The following is a 23,152-nucleotide window of genomic DNA, read 5'->3' as shown; positions in this document are numbered from 1 at the left end:
TACAACTAAAATTATTTCGACAATTCCAATGAATAGAACTTGAACGTTACCATCCTATCATATGGTACATATCAGAACACTCTAATATGTAACTAACTTAAGCGTAATTAAAAATTAAAACAGTGAGCTCATTGTCAACGCAACGGACAAAATTTTTTATTTAATACGTTGCAACGTTTCGACCTTACTTCAGGTCCTTTTCAACGTTGTAATATATTAGATAAAAAAATTTTGCCAGTTGGGTTGACAATAAGCTCACCGTTTTAATTTTTAATCATCGCTGGGGCGACTATAAGTGACTTTTTTCTTTCGTTAATTGAAAATATTTCACTTACCTGACGTAGTTGGGCGCCGGACCACTCGACGGTTGTAAAAATTCCGCCTGCGGCTTTGCGCTTCCCGTGTTTGGCGACGGCGATCGAAAGTCCGGCCCACCGACGACTACCTTGCCGGCCATCGCGTGTTTCATGCTGTCCAATGTATTCTGTTTAACCATGTCCGCGGCGTGCTTTATATCGTAATAGAGAACTCGTGTCTTCTGCGGTGACGCGCTTCTCGCATCCACGTTCTGCGACTTGGGCGGCTCGTGTATAGGCTGCAACATCTCGTAGCTGGCACGTGGGTCTTGCGCGTGCGCTCTGTACTCCGCGAGGCCTCTCATGTCACGGCTCGGCGGTCTATTATCCGGATTCGTCTGCCGGATTTCCATGTTTGTTGACGGCATGAGCTCCTGAATGACCTGCATGTCATGAGCGAACGCCGGCTTGTATTCACGACTGGGCGGTCTTATGTCTTGACCGCGTATCTTGTACTCCTGTTGACTCGGTAGCCTGAGTTCTTGACTCTGCGCTCTGTACTCTTGACCGGGCGTTCTGATCTCTCTACTGGGCGGCCTCAGGTCGAGATTCCGCGGACTGTGATTCTGCATTCGAACATCGTTGGCTGCGGGTCTCATCTCGTGACTCGCAGACCTCATTTCTTGACCGACGGGATGGCACTCCCTAGGTCTTTCCATCTCGCTCACCATCTTCATCGCGTTGAACATGGAACTTCTATCGATATCGTTGTTCGCGTGTTGCATCAACGGTGGTCGGTTGTTGACGTCCATATTCAGGCATTTCGGTGAATGGCAATCGATACGGGACGTGCTGCGAATGGGTACAATAGAACAATTCGGTCTCTCGATCGAACCACCGTTCCTGGCCATGGGCAGACCGTACTCGATACTCGGTCTCGCGCCAGCGGGACCATTGGTTAGACCAAGCTCAAAATTCTCACGATCCGAAACCATACGGTTAGTCTGTTCCTTACTTTTGTGAATAGCCTCGTAATCGAACGTTCGTCTCTCCATCGTCATGTTGTTCTGATAAATCTTTTCCCTGATTTCCATCTTAATGTCCTCACTTAACTTCGTTATGTACTTGATCGTAGACTCGCTAACGGTATGTTGCATCTTGCTGGGATCGGTGTACGTCACCGTTGGAGTGCCGTTGGACTCTACGTGCCTGGGCCTGCTCGGATCTTGATGCCGCGGGTAAACGTCTCTCTCCTGTATCTGTTTGTTGTCCTTGGTACTTCCCACGCGATACTGCTGCTTAATTTTGCTGTCCATCACATGTCTCTCCGTGAGGTAGGCCTGCAACATGTGTCCCTCCGCGTCCGGTTTCCATTCTCTACCCTGTATAGGCAGCCGTTCCATCGTTTGGACTATCGTCTGGAGTAGGACCGGCTCCGAAACGGGTGTCAGAATGTCCACGGGTCTTGCTCTATGCGGTACCGGCGAGGGCAACACTTGAGTGGTCTGCTTCGTCGTGAGATCCATGGGCTGCGACAGCTGATGGCGCGACTCCGCGACATCGGTGATTTCCTCGATCTCAAAGTCGGAGTCGTCTTTCTTCGACGATTGAATGACGCTGATCCTCGTTTCTTCCGTCGCACTTCGATTCGACGGGAAGTAGTAACGGTGCGATAATTCGCTTTGGATCAGAGCCGTTCCCTGGGTGGTGACGCTTTGACTCACGGTCGATGTAGTCGCGGTGGTGGACGCGACGCTCACTGCGGAAGTCGTCGGTATAGTTAACGTGTACGGATACGTTGTGGGTCGGCCGGACGGCAGCAAACCCGGCAATCTGCTCGACGTGTTACGCTGCGAAAGACTCAGTAGACTCTGCGCCGCTTCCTGCTCCTCGCTACCAGATTCATCGCTTTCCTCTCCGTCAGTCTCTTCCTCCTCCTCTGAAGATTCCTCCGTGTTACCGCCACCGGCGGCTAGTCGCGCGATAGCATCCTTATCGATGTTTTCGTCGCAGACGGTTGTGGGGACTGGCACCACGCCCAATTCCACGCACTTCTTGTAGTGAGCCTTGGACTTCATGTGTTTCGTGAGGTTACCCTTTGTTTTAAAACTGTCGCAAAAAGATGATTCCGGTAAATTAAAGTTTATACAATCTAGATTTCTTGCCACGCCATGTGGAAAGATCTTAACTTACCTAAAGGTACAATGCTTGCACGTGTATGGCCTAACATCCGTATGTGTCCTGATATGTTTCTTCAGCATAGATGGTTTCTTACAACGAATACCGCATTCTTCGCAGACATAGCGTCCTCGACCTTATGTAATATATATGAAATAATTAAAGATTTATTTCCACACGACAATTACAATATTAAGATTAGAACTTTAAAAATCTTATAAAAATTGAATCTTTAATTAACTTATATACTTAGCACCTCTAGCTTGGTTCACCAATCTTTAGATCTTTTGAATTACTTGAAAGTTGAATTATATTATGAATTTTATATAACGAAAATTGGATAATGTCGGAAGTCGCAAGCCGCAAGAAATCGGCCAATGTGATTGGTCGATGTTTTGCGACTTGCGACTTGCTGCGTCTATTGTAGAACCAGCGCAAGAAAATTTCTGGCTACTGCACAAATCTTACGCTTCATTTTGAAAAACGTAATATTTAAACATTCCTCACCTCTCCCGCGCACATAAGTGTAATCTTCGTTGCTCTCGAAGCCTCCGTCAAATATCTTGACCCTTTTCGTCTTCTCCTGCATGTCGCTATCTAGTCCGCTGTCCGGACTGGACGGAGTGGTTGGTCTATACGAGGAGTGCGTTAGGATGTCCTCTTGTTTCTTCCACGCGGTCGTGAAGTTGAGGGGCCTATTTCGAGAGTCATAGTGCGCCATGTCCACGTCCGGTGGTGCCTCTTTGCATATCTTCCAATTGGAGTACATCGACAGACCGTGCTGCTGCGTTACGTACATTGGCTGCGGTCGATTCAGAGTACAATAAAACACCCTAGTGGAACACTTGAGTCCCAGATATGTGTAGGCATGCCCATTTAGATATAGTTGCCCGTACGACTTCTTGGGTCGCGGAGTCTCCGGACTGATGAGAGGAAGTGTATTCGCCGTAGGCGTGATCCCGTGATGCTTCTTCGGCGTAAACGTGCCGGGTTTCAACGGCAGAGACGTGGGTCTCAAGAACTTATTAGCACTAGTCGTTTCTTTCGCGACATCGCTCTTGGGCGATTTGGCCTCGGGTTGCTTGTCCTTAACAATTAATTCTACGGAAGTTTTCGTTGGCACTTCTGTCTTGGAAGAGTCTAGGTTGACAAGTATCACCGACGGCGCGTTGTCGGCCTTCATCTTGGCGCCGTTGAACGCGCCGTATCCATCCGCAACCTTCATCCATCCACGTGCATCCGAAGAGACGCTATTCTTTAATCGACCGTTCTCATGAGGAGGTAGATCGTACTTGGGGATTGCAGTGTCTACCGGAGCTGCTCTGCCAGCATCCATTTCACTAACGCCCCAATTTGACGATCTCTTCCTGCTTTCCAGAACGGTCTTGGGCGAGTATCTCATTTTGCTGTAAGAGTTGGAGGAGATGGTGGGGTCCACGCCGTTCGGATAACTAAAAGCCTTGTCCAGTTTCGGGCTCTTGTCGTACGCGAAATCCTTCCTCTCCCGCGGACTCTCTATACTCTTGTACTTGACGGTCGTATTATTTTTGATATGACGATCGAGCTCCGCTTTGCCAGTCTCTCCGCCGGTGAGAGTCGACGGTACCCTCGTGCGATACTTGTCCGTCGAGGTCTCGACCTTGACGCTAGGAACTTTGGGACTGGTCAGGCCGCTCTTCAGACCGTCGCCGTTGGGTGTCTTGAAACTGATCTTCATCGGTTCCTTCGCCGGACTAGCCAGATCCAGAGGCTGATCTAACATGGGAGGAACGTGTCCGGACAACGGACTAGGCATGCCAGGCACCGTGCTGGGCTGTACTTTGACCGGACTGGCCAGATCCAGCGGCTGAGTTATCATATGTAGACCCGGTAGGCCCGGTATCACCTTGAAACCGGCTTCGCCGGTCGTTATACTCGGAGATATGTCTATGGTCGGTGTACCGGTCAGAGTGTGCGGTCCAGGCATACCAGGCACATAAGGTATCACCTTGCCGCCATGGAGGATACTCGTGATACCAGCTTGCGGCAGAGTCAACGGATTGTAGGCAGTGATACTCGTCAGCGGGTTGAGGTGCGATTCCAAGTAGTCGTAGCAGGACATGGTGGGCGCTATATTCGGGGTTGATATGTTCGGTATGATGGGCGCCAATATCTTGGGCGCATTGGGCAGGGATATGGAGGAGTTGGACGTGTTGGCCGATGTGCCTGGCGGCTTGTGCATCATGGTACCGCCAGAATGGAGTCCCGATTTCACCACTATCGACGCCGTCTCCGAGTTCATGCACTTGCTGTTGACCACGTGCTCGCTCGTGGGCGAATTCGTCTGCCGTGGCTCGATTCTCATTGTCTTCGTCACCTCGCCCGTGTTGTCGAGAATCCTCACTTCGCCGCCGAACATCTGCAGCGAGTTCGGACGCGGGTATTTGCTGAGCTCTTCCAACGACCTCAAACTGGTCGGCACGGATTCCGTTCTTTGCTTTTTGGCAGGCGGAGCGTACGCGTCGACTAGTCTAGTATTACCCAGCAGAGGACCCGGCGAGGGTAACGGTTGCAAGGTACTGTAATAATCGGAAGATTTCACGTCGAAATCAGAATCTCGCTTCTCCAAGTCCGTATGATAATCCGCTCCTTTTCGCGAACTGTCGATACCCTTGCAATAATACCTACGGTGAGCCTCTAAATTATCTATGCTAGTGTAGGGGATGTTGCAAGTGGGACAGACGAAGTTTTCCACCGCGGTCTCCAGTATCGGTCCGTTCATGGAACCGCGAGTTTTCAACAGGAGATCTTTGATGATCGAACTTTCCGGAAGCTCGTTGTCTTTCGCTTCTTGCGCGCAGCTGTCGCTGTAGCAACGCTTTCTGACGTTTAAAGACTCCTCTGCGGAAGACAAGTTCAACGGCTGCTGCTCAAACGACTGCTTGGTCTCCACCAAGCTCTGCTGGCGGTGCATCAGTTTGTGCAGGCATGGATCTACCGCGTCAACGATCGCCTGATTGTCCGTAATAATCTTGTCGATGTGCTCCTGCAACTGTTCCGCGTTCGGTTTAACAGAGTTGGAGGTGGTCGTAGAGGAAGACAAGGAGGAACTGTTGGAAGAACTGGGCGATAAGGAAGACGTTTCGGTGTCGCTGTTCACGCACTGCAGGGCCGTTCGGGCTTGAAACTTCGGCTTGTAGATCTTGCCGGTCTTCACGGTCTTCACTGCGGCGGTAGATACCGTCGTCGTGGCCGTTGTGGGCGTCGAAGCTGGCGGCGGCGGTGGTGTCCCGGTGCCATTACTGGCACTATCTGACAGACTTATGTCGGAATCCTCGGACACCTGCGAAAAAAGCATAAATTACCGCGTGTTAATTACACGTCGAAGTATCGAAGCGTTAAAGTGCCTAACTGGTAAACTAAATATGCTATCGATTGATCGGAAAAGAATTGCCTTATTAAAGATTAAACCGTCAATCAATATTGTTCATTCTCTCTCGTAGCATCAAGATTTTATTCAAGTTTGCTAAATCATATAAATTTAATTAACGAAGTAGATTACCTTCTCCCCCTTCTCCATCTTGTGCACGTGAGAGCGCGACCTGCAGTGCTTGTACAAATTCGACTTGGTCTTGAAGGAGATTCCGCAGAGCGCGCACGGATACGGCCGTTCGTTCGTGTGCGCCCTGATGTGTTTCTGAAGAACACTCGGCTTGGTCCACGTCATCGGGCAGTAAGGACACGCGTAGCCACTCTTCCGGGACTCGGCGGCGGGCTCGACTCCCCCTGCCGGTTCCGGGGAAGGTTCGAGCTTGCCGCCGAGCTCCTTCGACGACTCCTTGCCGTCCTTGGCATCGTCCTTTCGCTTGGGGGTCTCATCGGAGGCGACGTTATTCGCCGTGCCCTCCTTCTCGACGACTTTCGGCGCAACTTCGGTCGTCGCCATCTTCTTGAACTTCTTGTGCAGGTACTTTGGCTCGCCATCGTTGTTGTTGTTGTTGTTATTGTTGTTGTTGTTGTTATTGGTCAGCTGTGGGTCTGTCATCGCCACAGTATGGGTCTCTGCAAACAGCGCGGCACCGGCTACTGTTAATCACTGCCGACTGACGGAGTCGAAAGAAAAGAAGCGGAGCGAATACGAGAAGGCGAGATCATGCGCGGCACCCGGGTGGACTCTCAGGTGACTCAGACGCGAGAACGGACGTCGTCGCGCACACAGTGCTCCGAGGTTCGAGAGGGGAGGGGTGATTCACGAAGGATTCTCGACACTCTGCGCGAATCGCCGCGACTATTCCGCGAGGCGGACGCGCGTGGCGCGCCGATTAATCCGTTTCTAATCATCGATTATCTTCACCGCGACAGGATGTTACAAACTTGACATTGGGGGAATGACAAACGCAAAAGTCCCCCCCCCTCCCCCCAAGTAACGGAGAGCGATACCGAGTGGATTTTTGATTACGTGCAAAGTGAACGTAACGACGCCTTACGTAACGACGCTAATAACGCGTAGAATTTACGATGACGACGAGTTCGTTCGAGTGACACGCGCAGACGATCGTACATGAGGAAAGTGCTCGAGGCCGCGCCAAGCGAAGTGTCACGGTGACGCCGATTGGAAAATTCTAGTCCACAGTGTCAATTGCCCGATGACGTTTTCATAAATACGCAGGCGTTAATGTACTCGCGGTGTGAAACAAGAAAATACTGACACTCGTTTGGTATGCGCTGTATTATACTCCGTCGATTACGTAGCACCGACGATTACGTGACGCATAAAAGTGAATTGATTTGTTACGAATAATTGCGTCCAACTACGGCCGAGACATCGAACGCAACATTGCGTTCCAGTTACTTGTAGAAGACGCCGTCTTGCTTTTCAGACGCGTTGCCCGTGATATCATCGTCATACCCGTAGTCGCACGGAATCGTATATCGTGTGCGGAGTGAAAAATTGCGAGGGAGCATTACAAATTATTACAAATAGCGCGAACGTGTGCCTGCTACGTAGTCTCGGTCGGCAAGAAAAAGGTTTGCTCTCTGCATCTCTTAATTTTCAATTTCTCATAAATCAAGCGCCATCGATGCTCACTGAAGCAAAAATGCAGCACGCAACGTATTGGATATATTTATATCAGCGGTGGTGCATTTTATTTCCATGCATCATGCCCTAGGTGACTGCGCGTTTATTTTTGTATTAATTAACTTCGCCGTGTGAGATCAAGATGTGACGATATAAAATTTTTATTCGGATCATACGTATGTCGCGCGAGCAGGGGTAAAAGGATACGAATGCGTATACTTATATAAAATTTATCCCGCACGAGGAAAGTAATCGGCAGATATATCGCAGTACACTTTCGCGATCGGAAAAATACTTGGCCGTGAATAATCGCTAATAATAATCTGTCAATAGATATTTTTCTCCGCAGCGGAGAAATAGCCGAGCCATAGCTAAAACGAGTGATACATACGGGGAAAATATCGACGATCGCATAAGAACTCCGCAAATCATTCAATTAGGAAATTCGATTGCGTATCTTGCGGTACGCCAATTCTATTAGAATCTGCTCTAGTGAACGCGCTTTTGAATACGCGTTATTTTAGGGTATTCTATGTGCGATTAACTTGACCTTTTTATCACGTAGCAGTTGCGGTCTTAGGGCCAGTTTCACAAACATCGGTTAACTGTTAACTAGAGTTCAGTCGACTCCTTATCTTGTTCGATCTTATTTATTTAAGAAGAAACAGAGGATCAATTAACCTTCGGTTAGCAGTTAACCGATGTTTGTGAAACTGGCCCTTATTCATTAATGCCTGGACCTGAGTTTTACTAAGATTCACATTTTCATAATCTTTATTCCCGTCTATACATCGATGAGTTTACAGCTTCTATAGAAGTCTGTGGTAGTACATATACTAAATATAAGTGAAGAAAGTATTTTACTGTACTCAAGAATATATATACAAATATGTATATATGCAATTTATATAACACATTTTAAAATATATGTAATATATTTTTGAATATATTTTTACATGTATATTTTTTCATGGGGGTGGAACTCAATGATTTGTAGAGATGAGAAAAATGATGATAAAAATGCAGGTCCAGGCATTAATGAATAAGAGTGTACGTATCGCAGGATGTAGCTTCGATGTTAGACAGTCAGCGTATATTTGTCTACAATAATTTTGACGCATTGACACATTGTTGCACTGCACAAACAGCGCTTTTTTAATTCTGACAAAATTCTATATATTTATGATGTATACGTTAATATCGTAAATTTAATATCGTTCAATTAATTAAACGATATTAATATATTAACGTTTAATAAAATATCGAAACATTTTAAGCGGAAATTGATTCAAATGCAATTATCCGCGTGTTCAATATTCAAGGCGCGACAGGTCGTCCCCGCGGAATTATACAGCAATGTCATGTTGCGAAAGCGGAAGTTGAGGACGGGTTCAACCGTTCAGATTCATTTACGTGAACGAGCGAGACTTCTCTCTGCGCTTGCATTTTCATTTATAAGCGACCGAGATCTTCCGTGTTTGCCCATCGGCGCGACTGATCGACGACGAGTTATTTACCGTGGAATCATCTCTCTCGGCATAGCTGCCTCTTTTTCTCGATGCAATAATTACGCGATTAATCGACGTATATAGATCGATAGTATCGTCAAAATGTCGCGTTCGGCTGACGCCGACTTCTTCATTACACTTCATTTGAATTTGATACAGTCATTAATTCGACATAAATATGTATCGCAATTGTATAAAGATATTTCAAAATTAATTCATATTCATCTCATGCAATATTCAAATTCGTATAATAATGCAATTATACACAATCACCGAAATTACTAACTTGATATCCTATTCCAATTACAAGGCATTAAATATTATTACCAACGACTCAAGAATCCTCTTTCCCTCTCTTAAAAAATTTTCTCATTAGTACTTCTCAAAATTGCGATATAGGTATGTGTGATATACATTTTAATCTTTCAAAAACTTTCTACGATATATCGTCATTATATACGTATATAACGTATAAATTATTCAAAGCGGATATATCTCCTCTCTCTTTCCCCCGCGCGCGTTTTAAATTTTTGATTAAGTTCGCCGTGGAATTATGAACATTTGCAAGCTTAAAGATCCACAATTCCCAGCCCGTAAAAACTTGTCTGTCATCGCCTTTGAGAACATAATCGCCAAATTATGACAAATTAAAAACTTCATTAAGTTTCGGCAATTAGTATTAACATTTTTTAGTGGAATACGTTTTACACTTTTTTGTGACAAATGAATGCAGCTTCTTTTTCACATCGATCGACACTGTTAAAATAAAAATATTCAATATTCGCGTAAAAGCAGATTCGCGGAAAATGAATAGTTTTACGAAGAATTTAATGTATTTTATTCAGTACTAATATTATGCGTTTTATCGCGTCTAAAAATATCACAATTCGTTTCTAATTACCACGCTTCCTATAAAAAAGAACGACTCTCACTCCTTTTGCCTAAATAAATAACCGCTTATTTTTACATACTGATTGACATCAGTTCGGGTCGCAAAGGCCTAGTGGAGAATTTTATGAGAGTCTATGAATAATTCTATATCTTCTGCTTTTCTTCGTCCACGTAGTTGTCCCCATCGTATCCCTCGTTGAAGAATGCGCGTCGCCAACCGGGCGGCCACGTCGTTCCCGCGTATATTTTTACAACTAGCAGAAATCGCCGGCCTTTTCTTGGACGCCACTTTCGCGGCACCGCTCGCCGAAGTACCCGGTAATTTTGGACCGCGCTATTTATACGCGCAAATAAAGTAGAGGGAGAGAATGAGAGAGCGAGAGAGAGAGGCGGAGAAGGACAAAAAAAGAAGCGCGAGGAGCTGGCAGAATGCGAGCCAATCTCGCTCGCCGTCGGAGCGTTTCTCGCGGAGAATCACCGCCGCGTCCAAACGACGAGACTTACATCGACGGTCCATTTGGCAGCGACGATTTCCTCCGCTCGGAGCGGGAACACCAGGAAACCACCATGAAAGTTTTGACTCTCAGACGTCTAAAGAGGCGAGGTGACGCGCGATATAATTTAAGCTCGTACACGTAGAGAATGTTCATTTAAAATTTACCCCGAAAATCATGCAATCGTGGGACAACATGGCACTACGGCGAATTTTAGGAGCGGTTTTCTGAAATTTTACCATACATTTTACTAGCGAAGCGTATGATAAAGTTTCAAAAACTCTTATAGAATTCAGTTCAATCTGATATCTCGTCCAACACACATTTCTCGATACCTTTACTTGTGTTTAACAATTAATGATGCAACTTCAATTGACTTTGCACTCTTCAACCAAAGAGCGCAATCATTTTTTGAGTAATATCTTACTAACATAGCGATATGGAGCAAACGAACGATATGAGATCATTAACAATTGTGTGAACAGATTACTTGAAAAGGGTCCAAATCTGGGACCGAAACGTGGTTTTTTTTAAATAAAGACATTGGCCAGTGTAGGTCGTTTTAAAAAACTACACATCATTTTAAACTACTGGCGATATTAAATCTGTGTCTCATAAAATTCTTCAAAATGCCGCGTTGTTCCACGATAACATGATTTTCGGATAAACTTTAAGAGAAAATTCTTTCCGTGTACGAGCGCCGCGTAAATTTCGACAGATTCTACCAGCATTGATTGAATATAATTCATCGATGCCTCGTTCAGTCCAAATCGCCGATCGGCGAGTGCGAGATGATGAATCGCGTTAATCGTAGCCGCGGATGCAAAGTTTACGGTGCATGCGAGCACAATAAGTCGAGGCGCGGATAAAAAAAAAGACTCCTTTGTGAGCGGACCGTGGGAGGATGCGCGAACGCGCGCGAGATACGCGCGTTTCATCGGGCGGAGATGAATGAAACGACGATGGCGCGTTCTCGCCGTCAGATCCATTCTTATTCGCACAGTTCTGCCGCTCCACGCGCGCGCGGTATCTACGCGGCATTATCGCAGGATGTTTTATGTGTTGCGGATCGACCTGAAAGTTCGCGCGCGAGGAAACTGAATCATCGGCATCGCCTGCGCGATATTTTCGCGCTATCGCAAATTTACATAAGGCGCCTATGTGCCGCGGTAACGCGCGCACGACGCTATTATTTGACTGTAAAGAGGGCGCGGGTATCTTTATAACAGTACTGTACATAATGACGATACGCATATTGTACCGGCTCAATATTCAACGGTAGATTCTGACTCATATCTTATTGCAAGCAGTTGCATTATAATTTGCAATTTACATGAGATTCAAAGCTGGGGGCGTCTCTGAAACTGAGCACGTAACGCTGGGATTATCCGCGAACGTTGAAGAAATACCGTCCTTCCTTCGCGTTTTAATTGTATCGCGCGTTACGAATCGAGGCTGATAACATCGGCGAAAATTGAAAAGGGGTAAACAGCGAGGGGGATTATCGAGGGCCGCACCGCCCGGAGTTTCGGATTATTCAATTAACGGCCTCTCAAATATTTGCCTGAAATTACAGCTTGTTATTGAAGTTATTCGTGCATTATACGCGCGCATACTCGCGTAAGCCGCCTCGTAACGAATGTACTTCGCGAGCGCGTATGGCAGCGCAATAAATACGGCGGGACCGCGTGCACTCGCGGAGTCCGCAGAGCGACGAAAATGGGTCACGTTTTGTTTGCATTTCGTGCAAACGCAGATGCAGATTTTGGTCGACACTATACTCGGTAGTATTATAAAATACGCCGCGGTTATTTCTCGGCGAATCTACGCGCTCCAATTCCGTGGACGTGTTTAATTTCGCGAGATACTTAAGCGAAATAACATTTAACGGGCAGCCCTTTGCAGCTAGATAATCTTTATATGGAGAACGAAGAGCCGCGTTAAAATAAATTTATTTCCCCGATTTTATTCGCAAGGCAAAAGTGTATGAGAGACAATAAAAATGTGCTTTTTAGGTGAAGCTGTATAATGAAAGAGTTTATTCGTTTATAGCTTCTCAGAATCTCAATTAATATAGGAGGGGGGTATCGAATGCTAAATACAGCATTTAAAAGAATTAGAAATCGTTTATCCATTTTAATATGTGAATTCACTGACGACGATGATTCCGTCTAAATGAAACTGTCTTACGTCCGAAAAGAAACCGGCGCGCAGGACAAGGTGGAAAACGGCATATGAATTCCGAAGGGAAAACCGCTGATCAAAATCTTGTACACCAATACCCACTAATGCTCAGTGGGCATAACTTAATCTTATTTTATTTTTATAATGCCCCAGCAAGGTCTAATGCCCAAAAATGCCTAATAATGTCCAGTAATGCCGCAAATCTGTACGCCACAATGCCCTCAGCGGTTTACCCCTCGACGAATTCGCATTTTAGATTACAATTATTGGGTTACCAACATCTTGCTCGGACCTGAAGGCGCTCCCGCTTGTTTGATTTATATCATGATGGTCCTATTTAACTCGATTCGATTAATATAATTGTGAGATTTCATTTTATTTCGACTAAATAAAGAAATAAATTGAATCTCACGATTGTGTTAGTCTCGGAAAGAATAAAACTCGACGTGACCTTATCCTGCATTGGCATTTGCTGTTTTCCGTCCAGAATTACGTTCAATTGACAGGAGAATCCCGAAAATCGTAACGTGGTTTTGTGCGAGAATCATTTTCATCCCCCCGATAAATCCGTGTCTTAATTCCATTACGAAATGTCACGCATCTCGCGGGAGATTGTCAATCGTGCCGATGAAGGGTCCGGAGGCAAAATTTCTCGAGATAGAGGAATTAGCTGAAAATAAAATTACCTCGGCTATTTTATTTTAGTCCGATCCGCGCCGCGTCAGAGAAGACGCGAGATTTTTCGTACCGTTGCGCGCGTAAAGTTAGTTGCGGGCTCTCGGCATAAAGTTTTATTTTCGGCCTCTCGGCCGACGAGTTTAGCGATCTCGCCCCCGCGCCGTCGTTTCCTCCGGTTCGAATAAAACCCCCGATACAGAGAGCCAGGGTGCGCGAGCTCCGGGATACTTTATTGATGTATTGGTTATTATTGTTTGCCCTCTATCTCGATAGCTCGCTCCCTGACCTCGGTCCCCTCTCTCGACGATGCATCAGCGGGCGTACGCGCGTCAAGATAACTCTCGTTGCATCTCTTGCCATGTTCGGCCAACAGTGAGAGGCGAACCTGAGGTGTATCTGCACAATTCGCGATGGACGATCGCATCTAATAGCGAATTCGGTTGCTTGCACTAGTGCGCACGGTGTGCACACTAAGGCTTGTTTATATAGTCAGTTCTTATATTTAACTTTGTCTTGAATACATGTTCAGGGTATTTAATCAAAAAATGATCCGTGCAAATATTGTACAGACCACTTTTTTACTCAAGGTATTTAAGATGATCTTTAAATATAAGATTTGACTGGAAACAAGGCTTAATGTGCACTCAGTGCGCACTAGTACAACCAACCGAATTCGCTATAACAAGTCGTACAATGGAGCACGACGCTTCTCTCACCCAAGAATCACGATTGAAGGCAAAATGTAAAAAAGTCGAGCGACCAGGAGCTCGGTAGCCACGTTCCGATAAGCAAGTGCAACGCGAAAATCTGTATAGAGATGCGTCGAAATTACGCGCTCGATCGGAAAAAGAGTAATTTAAAATTATCTCGATCGTTTTTTTCCCCCTTTAAATTATTAAGTGGGGAAATGTGGAGAACAATTTTTTTCGATATTACTTCGCGCGTGCGTTAAGTGAACGGATATGGTAAGAAAGCAGAAGTCGTGGATATCGTTTCGTACGACACTAGGCTTAATCCCAAGTGAGAGTTGGAAGAGGCGAAGCGTAAACTCGTACAAACGACCAATTGCAACCTATGAATAGTTCGTTCAGTCTGCCATACGTCGTGCAACGTACATCATGCCACCGCGCGTTATATGGACCTGACAATTCGTTAATCGTTTTATGCCGGACGCGTCAGACACGTTGAACGCTCGTTCAACTGACCGCGACTTAATTCCGTCATGCCTCAATTTTCGCACGTCTGACTCTCGATTAATGCTCTACCGTTTGAGGTCTCGAAAACGTTATCTTGGTCGCATCTGTCGTCCACGATACGCCGCGAAAAGTTGATTATGTGTCGTCAACGAGTCGTAGACAACGCGTCGAAAATTTGCGATTAGTCTCGTTATTCCAGGGGGTCAATTCTGTAACACTATGGTGAAAATGCTTGCTTCGTCTCTTTCTAATTGTCCCCTTAGAAAGAGACGGAGCCACTTACTTTTAGCATTTTCACTATATTGTACGATAGCAGGATTGACCACCCATCAGTGATAATTCTAGCGTTTTAAAAACAAATAATCCGATCTAAACAATTTGATTACCAATTGTGGGTCCCAAAATGAGTTGCTTAACTGTTTTTTTTCCCCCCAAAGTACGAACCCTTCTCGAGCACAAATTTTATCCCGCGTGACTAAAAATCGCACTTAGCTATTCTATCTACATATATCCAAGATTTTAAGGTGACACTAATCAATTCTTTTAATTAATTCTGTCGATATTCAGTAACGCAAAGATCATTTTCACTCAAGAGGCACTAACCGAAACGTTAAGTTGCTCAACTACAAAAGAAAACGGTCAAAATTTTTCCCAGAGTAACGAACAATCCAAATAATTCGATTTGTGGGCCCGAAAATGGGTTGCTGTCTTTTTCGTCCCAGGGAGAAAAAGACGGAGAGTCGACCGACCTCCGGGTTGACCGGAAAATGAAGAACCGGGTTCAGGACGCAATTTATGAATCGCGCGCGGTCCGCAGTTGGCCGCGGCTCGTCGATTAATTATCGCGCGAAACATAAGAAGCCCGTGTAGCCTCGTTCTTATCTGGCTCAATTGATAAACGGGGGAATCAGGCTTAAATGGCGTTGCGCCATTCTCGTGTGTTGTTATACAACGACGCCGGTCTCTCCGCACCTGTGCACCAAGCCAGCGGCGAATGCTCGGAATTCCGTCGTACGTGAATCAGTGGTGTCGTTATCGAACACCGGATTGCGGAAACCCGTGCCGCGCGGCTTCGCGACTTTCGCCGGCGAGAGATCGCCGGATCCCCCTCCCTTCTCCTATACGTTCCCCGCGCGCCTAGGAAGAGGCGAGATAATTTTGGCGATGCCGTGGGCTTTTAAATATTTAACGCGACGAGTTCGGGGATCCTTCGGCGCGCATAGAGAAACGAACGTGCCGCAGCATCGGGACGTCCTGTTGATTCTGAGTCAGAGCCCCGGGGGTCAGTTCCCCGCTCGTTCATCAATTCCACTTAAAGCTTTTACGACGACTGTTCGATCCTTTTCTGCTGGTATAGGGTGACGTTTAATTTAACTGACGCGATAATCGATAGGGCAGCGTTGCTTTTCGTAGGGCGGGCAGTGTGTCGTTTCGGCGTCATCCACGGCGGCGCTAGCAATTTTAACCGTTCGTTAATAGCGTTTCAACGCACGCGGGCAGCGCATTCGTTGTCGCATTTATCGCGGTCGCGTCGCCAGATTGTGCGTGTGCCAGATATGCGAATATGTCGTCCAATTAGCGTCCATTCGACGCGGCGTTTCGCGTAAATCAAATGAGCGACGCGCAGCATCTCTCTTATGTAAACCATTTGGAAACCAATCTCTTCTATTTAACCGAAATATACATGTGGCGCGCGGGGTTTTAAATGTTTTACAATTAACTATTTACGAAAAACGATGTGACGATCGCGCGCAGATATTTGTGCGGCGCGGAGACAATTCGAATGCGCGAAATTCCGGCAATTCGCATGACACTCGTAATCAATCAACGCGCGCCGCTCCGCTCCCGAGCGAGTCCGTGGAGTCGGACGCTCCTTATTGCGCGCCGCGAAATATTCCTTGCGGAAATTGGATCACGCGGTGCATCGCTGCGGAAGCGAGGTTGGGAAGCACTGGTGTACGAGCGGCCGAGCGCGCGTCGCCGCACCGGATGAGCTCTCCGCCGGCTCTCCTCGCCGGACTGTTGTACGCCGCGCGCCACGGCGACGGCAGCCTCTCCCGAGGTCGTGCGGTGCTGCCACCGGCGAGAAAGCGGGAGATTCCCGCGACGTCCAAGTGAGTCACGCGCGCAACCCGAGCCGCCGTCGCGGTCGCCGCGTGCGTCTGACGAAGAAGCGGCGTCCCCTGCCGCTCCAGCCCCGCGCGCCCACCGGCCGCCTGCTTGCGTCTGACGGAGCAACTCTCTCCCCTACCGTCGGCCTTCGCACGGCCACCACTGACGCACACACGCGAGCGCACTCGCTCGCGTGCGCGCGCGCGCGCGCGCTCGGGGATTCCGCCCGACACTCTGCGCGCGCGCTACCGCGCTCCGTTCCGCGCGATAGGCCCCCACCACGTGCGCGGCGGAGGGAGACTCGACACGGATCCACGCCGCCGCTCCGCTCGCTCGCTCGCTCGCTCGCTCGCTGCCGGTGAACGGGTGATTGGGTCACGCACCCCGCCGTGCGTCTACGTGCCCTAGGACGTTCACGGCCGCCTATCCACGGAATCCCTCCTTTCCCTTCCCTCGCCGGTGCTTCCCGAAGAAAGGAGACTCTCTTCGAGACTGAACCGATGAGACGGACGGATGTTTCCCCGCCGTCGTACGTACGCATTCGGCGCGCGCGCGCGCGTACGCACTCCGGGTCTGTTTTTTTCCTCTCTACAATTTTTAATCTTATTCCACTTTCGATTTCTCGCCGCGATTCCGCGCAATCCCAATTTCCGTGAAACACCGCGCGCCGCGATTGCAGGTCGACTCGCGAGGGAAAGCGAGTCGGCGATCGAGATTTTGTTTTTTTTTTAAACCTGCCCTCTTCGCCCCCTGTCACCGGGTCGTCGAACTTGCGCGCGCTGTCTCGATCGTCGCATCTTCACATGCTCGATAAGACGCAGATAGTTGAGCCGCGAGGAATAGCGCAAGACAGATAAAGCGCGGTCGCGGTGCTCTGGATTTTAATTGAAACGACTTGACGATTGACTCACTCGTACCGAGCGTCGCTGTTGTCAGTCGTGTAAACAACATATGACTTCATATTTACCTTCCGATTCGTTTTAATTAGATTCTATCACTGACGAGTGCGCCGTTATCGCTAATAGCCGCCTTCGCGTGTGCCCGTGACGCACGGCATAAATCTAATAGCGAATTCTTCGTATTTGAACGCCGCCTCATTGCAAATACCGCGACGCACCTCTATGAATTGTAAATCCAATCGGCGACCCGCGCGCGCGCGCGGGAACGGGCGTTTAACTCGCGCCGCGTGCGTTCCTTGAAAATTAGGCCGAATGTTTACCGAGTAAATAACGCAATTCTTCCGGTTTCGATGCGAGCGACTCCGCGGCGCGTAGCCGCGCGTTTCTTGCGGCTTCCCTTCCGCGAAAACAAACGTGCGAGAAACGGTTATTAATGCTAGCCTGAGGAACGGCGCGATAAGCCTCGCTGCAATTAAAACGCAGCGGTCTCAATTGCCGATCCCGGCGTCACGATCGATGGTGGAACGCGATACGCTACGTTATAACTGTATCTCTCGGATTTGACGTCCACCGTCAATCTGCCGCGCGTCAAAGTCAAAGGGATTCTCGTTTGGCCTGAAATTCATGACAGTGATTTCAGTCTTCCTGCTATTATAGCGAGATCAAGCGTAAATTAACCTTCGCGCTACCAGACGGGGTGGCTAGGTCGCCCCAAAAATCTATTTTCGAATGTAACCCTGTCAGATCTTTAGGCTTCACTTTGATTTCTTATAAGATCTTACTATTAAAAGCAAAGTAGATGTCATTTTTCAATGTTATTAATTAATCCCGCGACTAACGAGTCGCTTAGGAACTTGTGTCATGGATTTTTACCTGATACGTGGAGAGAAGGGTCTTAAGATTTATCCCGAAAATTATGTGATCGTGGGACATGGCGTTTTGAAGAACTTAAATTTTACCGTACATTTTGCTAGTACAATTTCAAAAACTCTTATCAATTTGTTCAAAATGTCATGTCCCACGATCACATGATTTTCAGGATAAATTTTACCGTACATTTTACTAGTAAAACTTAAAAAACTCATAAAATTCTTCGAAATACCACATTTTTCCACGATCACATGATTTTTCAGGATAGATTTTCAATGTTATTAATTAATTCTGTGACTAACGAGTCGCTTAGGAACTTGTGTCGTGGATTTTGACCTGGTGCGCGGAGAGAATAGTCTCTTAAAATTTATTCTGAAAATTATGTGATCGTAGGGCATGACGTTTTGAAAAACTTAAATTTTACCATACATTTTATTAGTAAAATTTAAAAGAACTCATAAATTTGTTCAAAATGTCATGACTTAAATTTTACCATACATTTTATTAGTAAAATTTCCAAAACTCTCGTAAAGTTGTCCAAAATGTCATGTCCCACGATCACATGATTTTCAGGATAAATTTTACCGTGTATTTTACTAGTAAATCTTCAAAAAACTCATAAAATCCTTCGAAATGCCAAGTTGTCCCACGATCACACGATTTTCAGGATAGATTTCAAGAGAACATTCTCTCCACGTAGCGCGCGAGGGTTAATCCATCGCCAGTAATTCACTGTCGCGAAAAGTGGTCTCAAGTAGTGATAAATTCCGTAATAAAGATGCGAAATTGACTTGTGAAATTTTTACAGGAACGTCCGCCCTCCGTCGCGCACCGTTCACCAAGCAGCGTGCGCGTGTATACGCATGTAACGAAATTATCACGCCGTTCGCTGAACGAAGGGGGCCAAGTTCGAGAGATCACGCGGCAGCGATTAAGAATCTGAGGAACGCGCCTGGCCAGAATGGGTGAGTGTCGTACAATCCTTTTAAGCTTATTACGAGACCGTAACGGGTTTATAGTATCGCCGAGCGAGCGTAATGAAGTTCGGCGCATTTACGACGGCGGTGCCGCGGAACGGTTAAGGTAAATTTAGATAGCGAGTAAAGTAAATTCTCTCCATTGTATCGCGCGCGCCGCCTTCCGCGAGGATATTCGGACCCGCGGACGTTCGCGCCGCGAGGACATGAATTCATCTCCGCAATTCCATTTTCGAAAAACCAATATCGCCGACATCGATTACACCTTCGGAAAATATCATACCGTTCGATTTGAGGCAGCGAGAGTTTGCTTGCCATGCATATATTCATAAATGTGCATTTGTACGGGGAGACAATTTTTTCTTAATAAAATTTACCCGAAAAATTATGTAATCGTGAGACAACGTGGCATTTCCGAGAATTTTATGACAGCTTTTTTTGAAATGTACGGTAACGTTTCGAAAAACTGTCGTAAAGGTCTTCACAATGCCATGTTGTCCCGCGATTACATCATTTTCGGGGTAAATTTTAAGAGAAAATTATCTCCGTGTACGTTTCCAGCTGGTAAAATTCGGGATGAATTATTAGGGCCGATTGAGTGCAGGTGACGACAAGTTTTTAGCGCCACGTATTCGTGGACGAATCATTTTGCATCATTTCGTGCGATGTTTTTATGCTTCGTGGCGCGTTAATCGCGCCGCAGTTTTTTTTTGTTTTGACTCATGCAATTTACAAGAAGCTAAGCAAACGAATCGATGATAAAAAGCGATTCCGCGAAAGGTGTCAATCGCCAGTGGCGATCTCTTCCGCGTAGCGGACGCGACAGATCGAATTCCTTCGACAGATTTACGCGCAGCGCGAGAATTCCGCGCGAGCAATCAATCGAGTTTCTTGTCGGCGAATGATCCGATCGGCTGACGTCTCCATATTCGTGTATAAAAGAAGGCATTCTCCGGTGAATCGGGACAATTTTCCTCTTACATTCGAGTCACTGTACGAGGCAGGTATCTGCTGCAACGAGAGTATCGCAGCGAACTGATAATAACGAAGTTATCGCGGCATTTTATCTACGTGATCGATGCTCGCGTAATTAAAACTTTTACGATCACAATCGTGCTAGCATTTTGCGCTATACGTGTGACAATCGCTACTATCTTTCTTATTTTTATAATGAAAAGAAGGCGTGCAGTGGCGTAACTACAATGTTGGGGGCCCCCGGGCAAAAATTGAATAGGGCCCTTTATATAGGGGTCAAATTTAGGGATCATTAGAAGGTCAACTTGAAATTTTCAAATGGAAACGAAACCCCTATTTTTGACAACAAAAACGGATAGAACAGAAGATTAAGTCAAGATTTGTCATTGATCTAGCTATCTGTAAGTAATCTATAGCTCACACAAAACTCCCTCCTTTTTTCTTATACGGGCTTGGGACCAATTCTTTCGACCGTAACAGTCCAGAATATTTAGGGGGCCCTTCTAAGCTGGGGCCCCCAGACCGTGCCAGGGCTTCCCGGGTGGTAGTTACGCCACTGAAGGCGTGTAAATATGCGCTCGTTCTTTCGATCATTCTCGTTGCAATGCGCTTTAAGTTCGCTGCCGCAGAAAAAATTTCCGAATTCGATGCTATTACACTTGAATGTATCATAAAATAGAATCGATATAGCGCCAATGATGTTTATTATAGAGAAAGGAATCTTTTAATCTTGAATGAAAAATTCTAAAATCTAGAATAAAAGGATAGTGTCGTCTTTTGTCGAATATCGTGGTGCCAACTTGGGAGGGAAAATTTATTCTAAACGCAAGAATATATCAAGTTACTCTTGTCTCAATATAGCAAGTCAATCTTTTTTAATTCGATAGAGGAGAATAATTATTGATTTTATTTTGATATTGTCTTATTTTTATACTAAATTAGGTTGTGAAAAATATAAATGCGTCAAGAATATTTTTTGTCTTAATAACAGAAATCCTCTCTGAGGGCGCGCCTTTCTAATTGACAGATTTTCGGGGAAATGTGTCAATAACGTGTCGCTGTAGCGAATGTTAATTAGAAATTAATACGTCGAAGTGAGCATCGAGGTGATGGTTTCCAAGTAAGCCAAGTACATGTTTACAGAAATATAAATCTTCGTTCCACGTTTCTTTAACTTGTCCCGCGGATCTACATCATCCTCGCGTGCTATTGTTTACACACAAAACAGCCAAGTTCATCGCGTGTTTATGCCGTGTTTTCAAAGAAATGTTGAGCCTTAGCGACTCGGCTTCCCATTCTCCGTTCCGTTTTCATCGTACGAGTACTCTTCGCGGACGTGGAATTGCTCTCTTGGCGAAATTACAAACAATGTCTCTTAGACGAACAGCTTTTCTCGGGATATTTATTTTAGGCGCTCATTGTTCTAATACGAGCCGCGCTGTTCCGCCCAAAAACCGGGCGACTCGCGGGAATGGACTTCGTCAGGGTTGGGAAGTAACTCGTTACTTGTAACCAAGTTACAGTCGCTTCTTTTCGGTAACTCTAACTTAACTTGGTTACTTTCTCTCCATCCGTAACTGTAACTTAACTCAGTTACATTAATAGGTACTTTATATATATCTTAAACCGCCACAGATCGCGTTAGGCCTTGCATTTGCACATAAACGCCTTTACCAACGCTTTACAATTCCAATGCAGAACTGATACTTTTATTTTCATTGCAAGAAAGTAACCGCGGGGTAGCAATTCGTTACTTTTTTAGTAACTGTAACGCGTTACTTTTCAGAATTGGTAACTTATAACTGCAACTATAAGATACTTTTCTAAAGTAACTTTTCCAACCCTGGATTTCGCGTAGCCCTCGAATTCCACAGTAGAAATATACTCGTACGTCTGTGGAATTAGCCCCGTTTTCTCAAAATTCGTCAATTTTAATTACACTCCGGAATGCCCACCGGCGGAGTTGTAGAGTTTTCAATCGGTCTTATGTCTACTTCTACCAATGCAGATTAATTTCGGTTCAACTCTACATCTTTATCCAGTATTAAAAATTAGAAAAAGATAAGAGGCCCATTTAAACCGAGATGAAAGTTACACCCACAGAAAAAACGTCCGGATATCCAATGCTGTTACACTTGAATGTATCATAAGATAGGATCGATATAGCGCCAGTCACATTTATTATAGAGAAAGGAATATTTTAATCTTACATGAAAAATCCTAAAATCTAGAATAGAATGATAGTCTCTTGTCAAATATCGTGGTGCCAACTTCGTGTTAGATGGAGAGAAAATTTCGAGGGGGAAACCGCTGAGAGGGCATTGTGGTGTACAGATTTGCGGCATTACCAGGCTTTACTAGGGCATTTTTGGGGCATTACGTCTTGCTGAGGCATTATAAAAATAAAATAAGATAAAATAAGATAAAACAAGATAAATAAGATAAAAGAAGATAATAAGATAAAGTAATGCCCACTAATAAGTGGGCATTGGTGTACAAGATTTTGGTCAGCGGTTTCCCCCTCGGAAAATTTATTCTAAACGCAAGAATATATAAAGTTACCCTTGTCTCAATATAGCAAGTTAATCTCTTCTAATTCGATAGAGAAGAATAAGAATTATTGGTTTTTGATATCGTCTTATTTTTATACTAAATGAGGTTGTGAGAAATAGAAATGCATCGAGAATATCTTTGTCTCGGCAACAGAAATCCTTTCTGAGGGTGTAATCTAGGGTAGAAGCGAGCGTTAGAAGCAGCTCCACCGTTGAAAGTGGCGAGAGCGTTCTGAAAAACGACCAAGGGCCCTAGAACCGTTACGGGACTGCAATGAATATT

The 23,152-nt window shown here is 45.9% G+C and overlaps 1 protein-coding gene across 1 annotated transcript in view; it reads right to left on the bottom strand.

The window, feature by feature from the left end:
* Positions 1-23,152, bottom strand: part of LOC105564996 — a 30,695-nt gene that overhangs the window by 2,823 nt on the left and 4,720 nt on the right. The window contains exons 2-5 of the mRNA XM_012017800.1: positions 6,016-6,515; positions 2,982-5,796; positions 2,490-2,610; positions 336-2,405 (exon numbers count right to left, since the gene is read on the bottom strand). Coding sequence (XP_011873190.1) covers positions 336-2,405; positions 2,490-2,610; positions 2,982-5,796; positions 6,016-6,515 — 5,506 coding nt within the window. The remainder of the gene's footprint in view (positions 1-335; positions 2,406-2,489; positions 2,611-2,981; positions 5,797-6,015; positions 6,516-23,152) is intronic.

This window comes from Vollenhovia emeryi, unplaced genomic scaffold (genome assembly GCF_000949405.1).
Source record: "Vollenhovia emeryi isolate VEMERY1.0 unplaced genomic scaffold, V.emery_V1.0 DF939156.1, whole genome shotgun sequence".
Lineage (NCBI taxonomy): Eukaryota > Metazoa > Arthropoda > Insecta > Hymenoptera > Formicidae > Vollenhovia > Vollenhovia emeryi.
The sequence above is the reverse complement of the archived record's forward strand: the minus strand, read 5'-3'. Positions and strand labels throughout refer to the sequence as shown.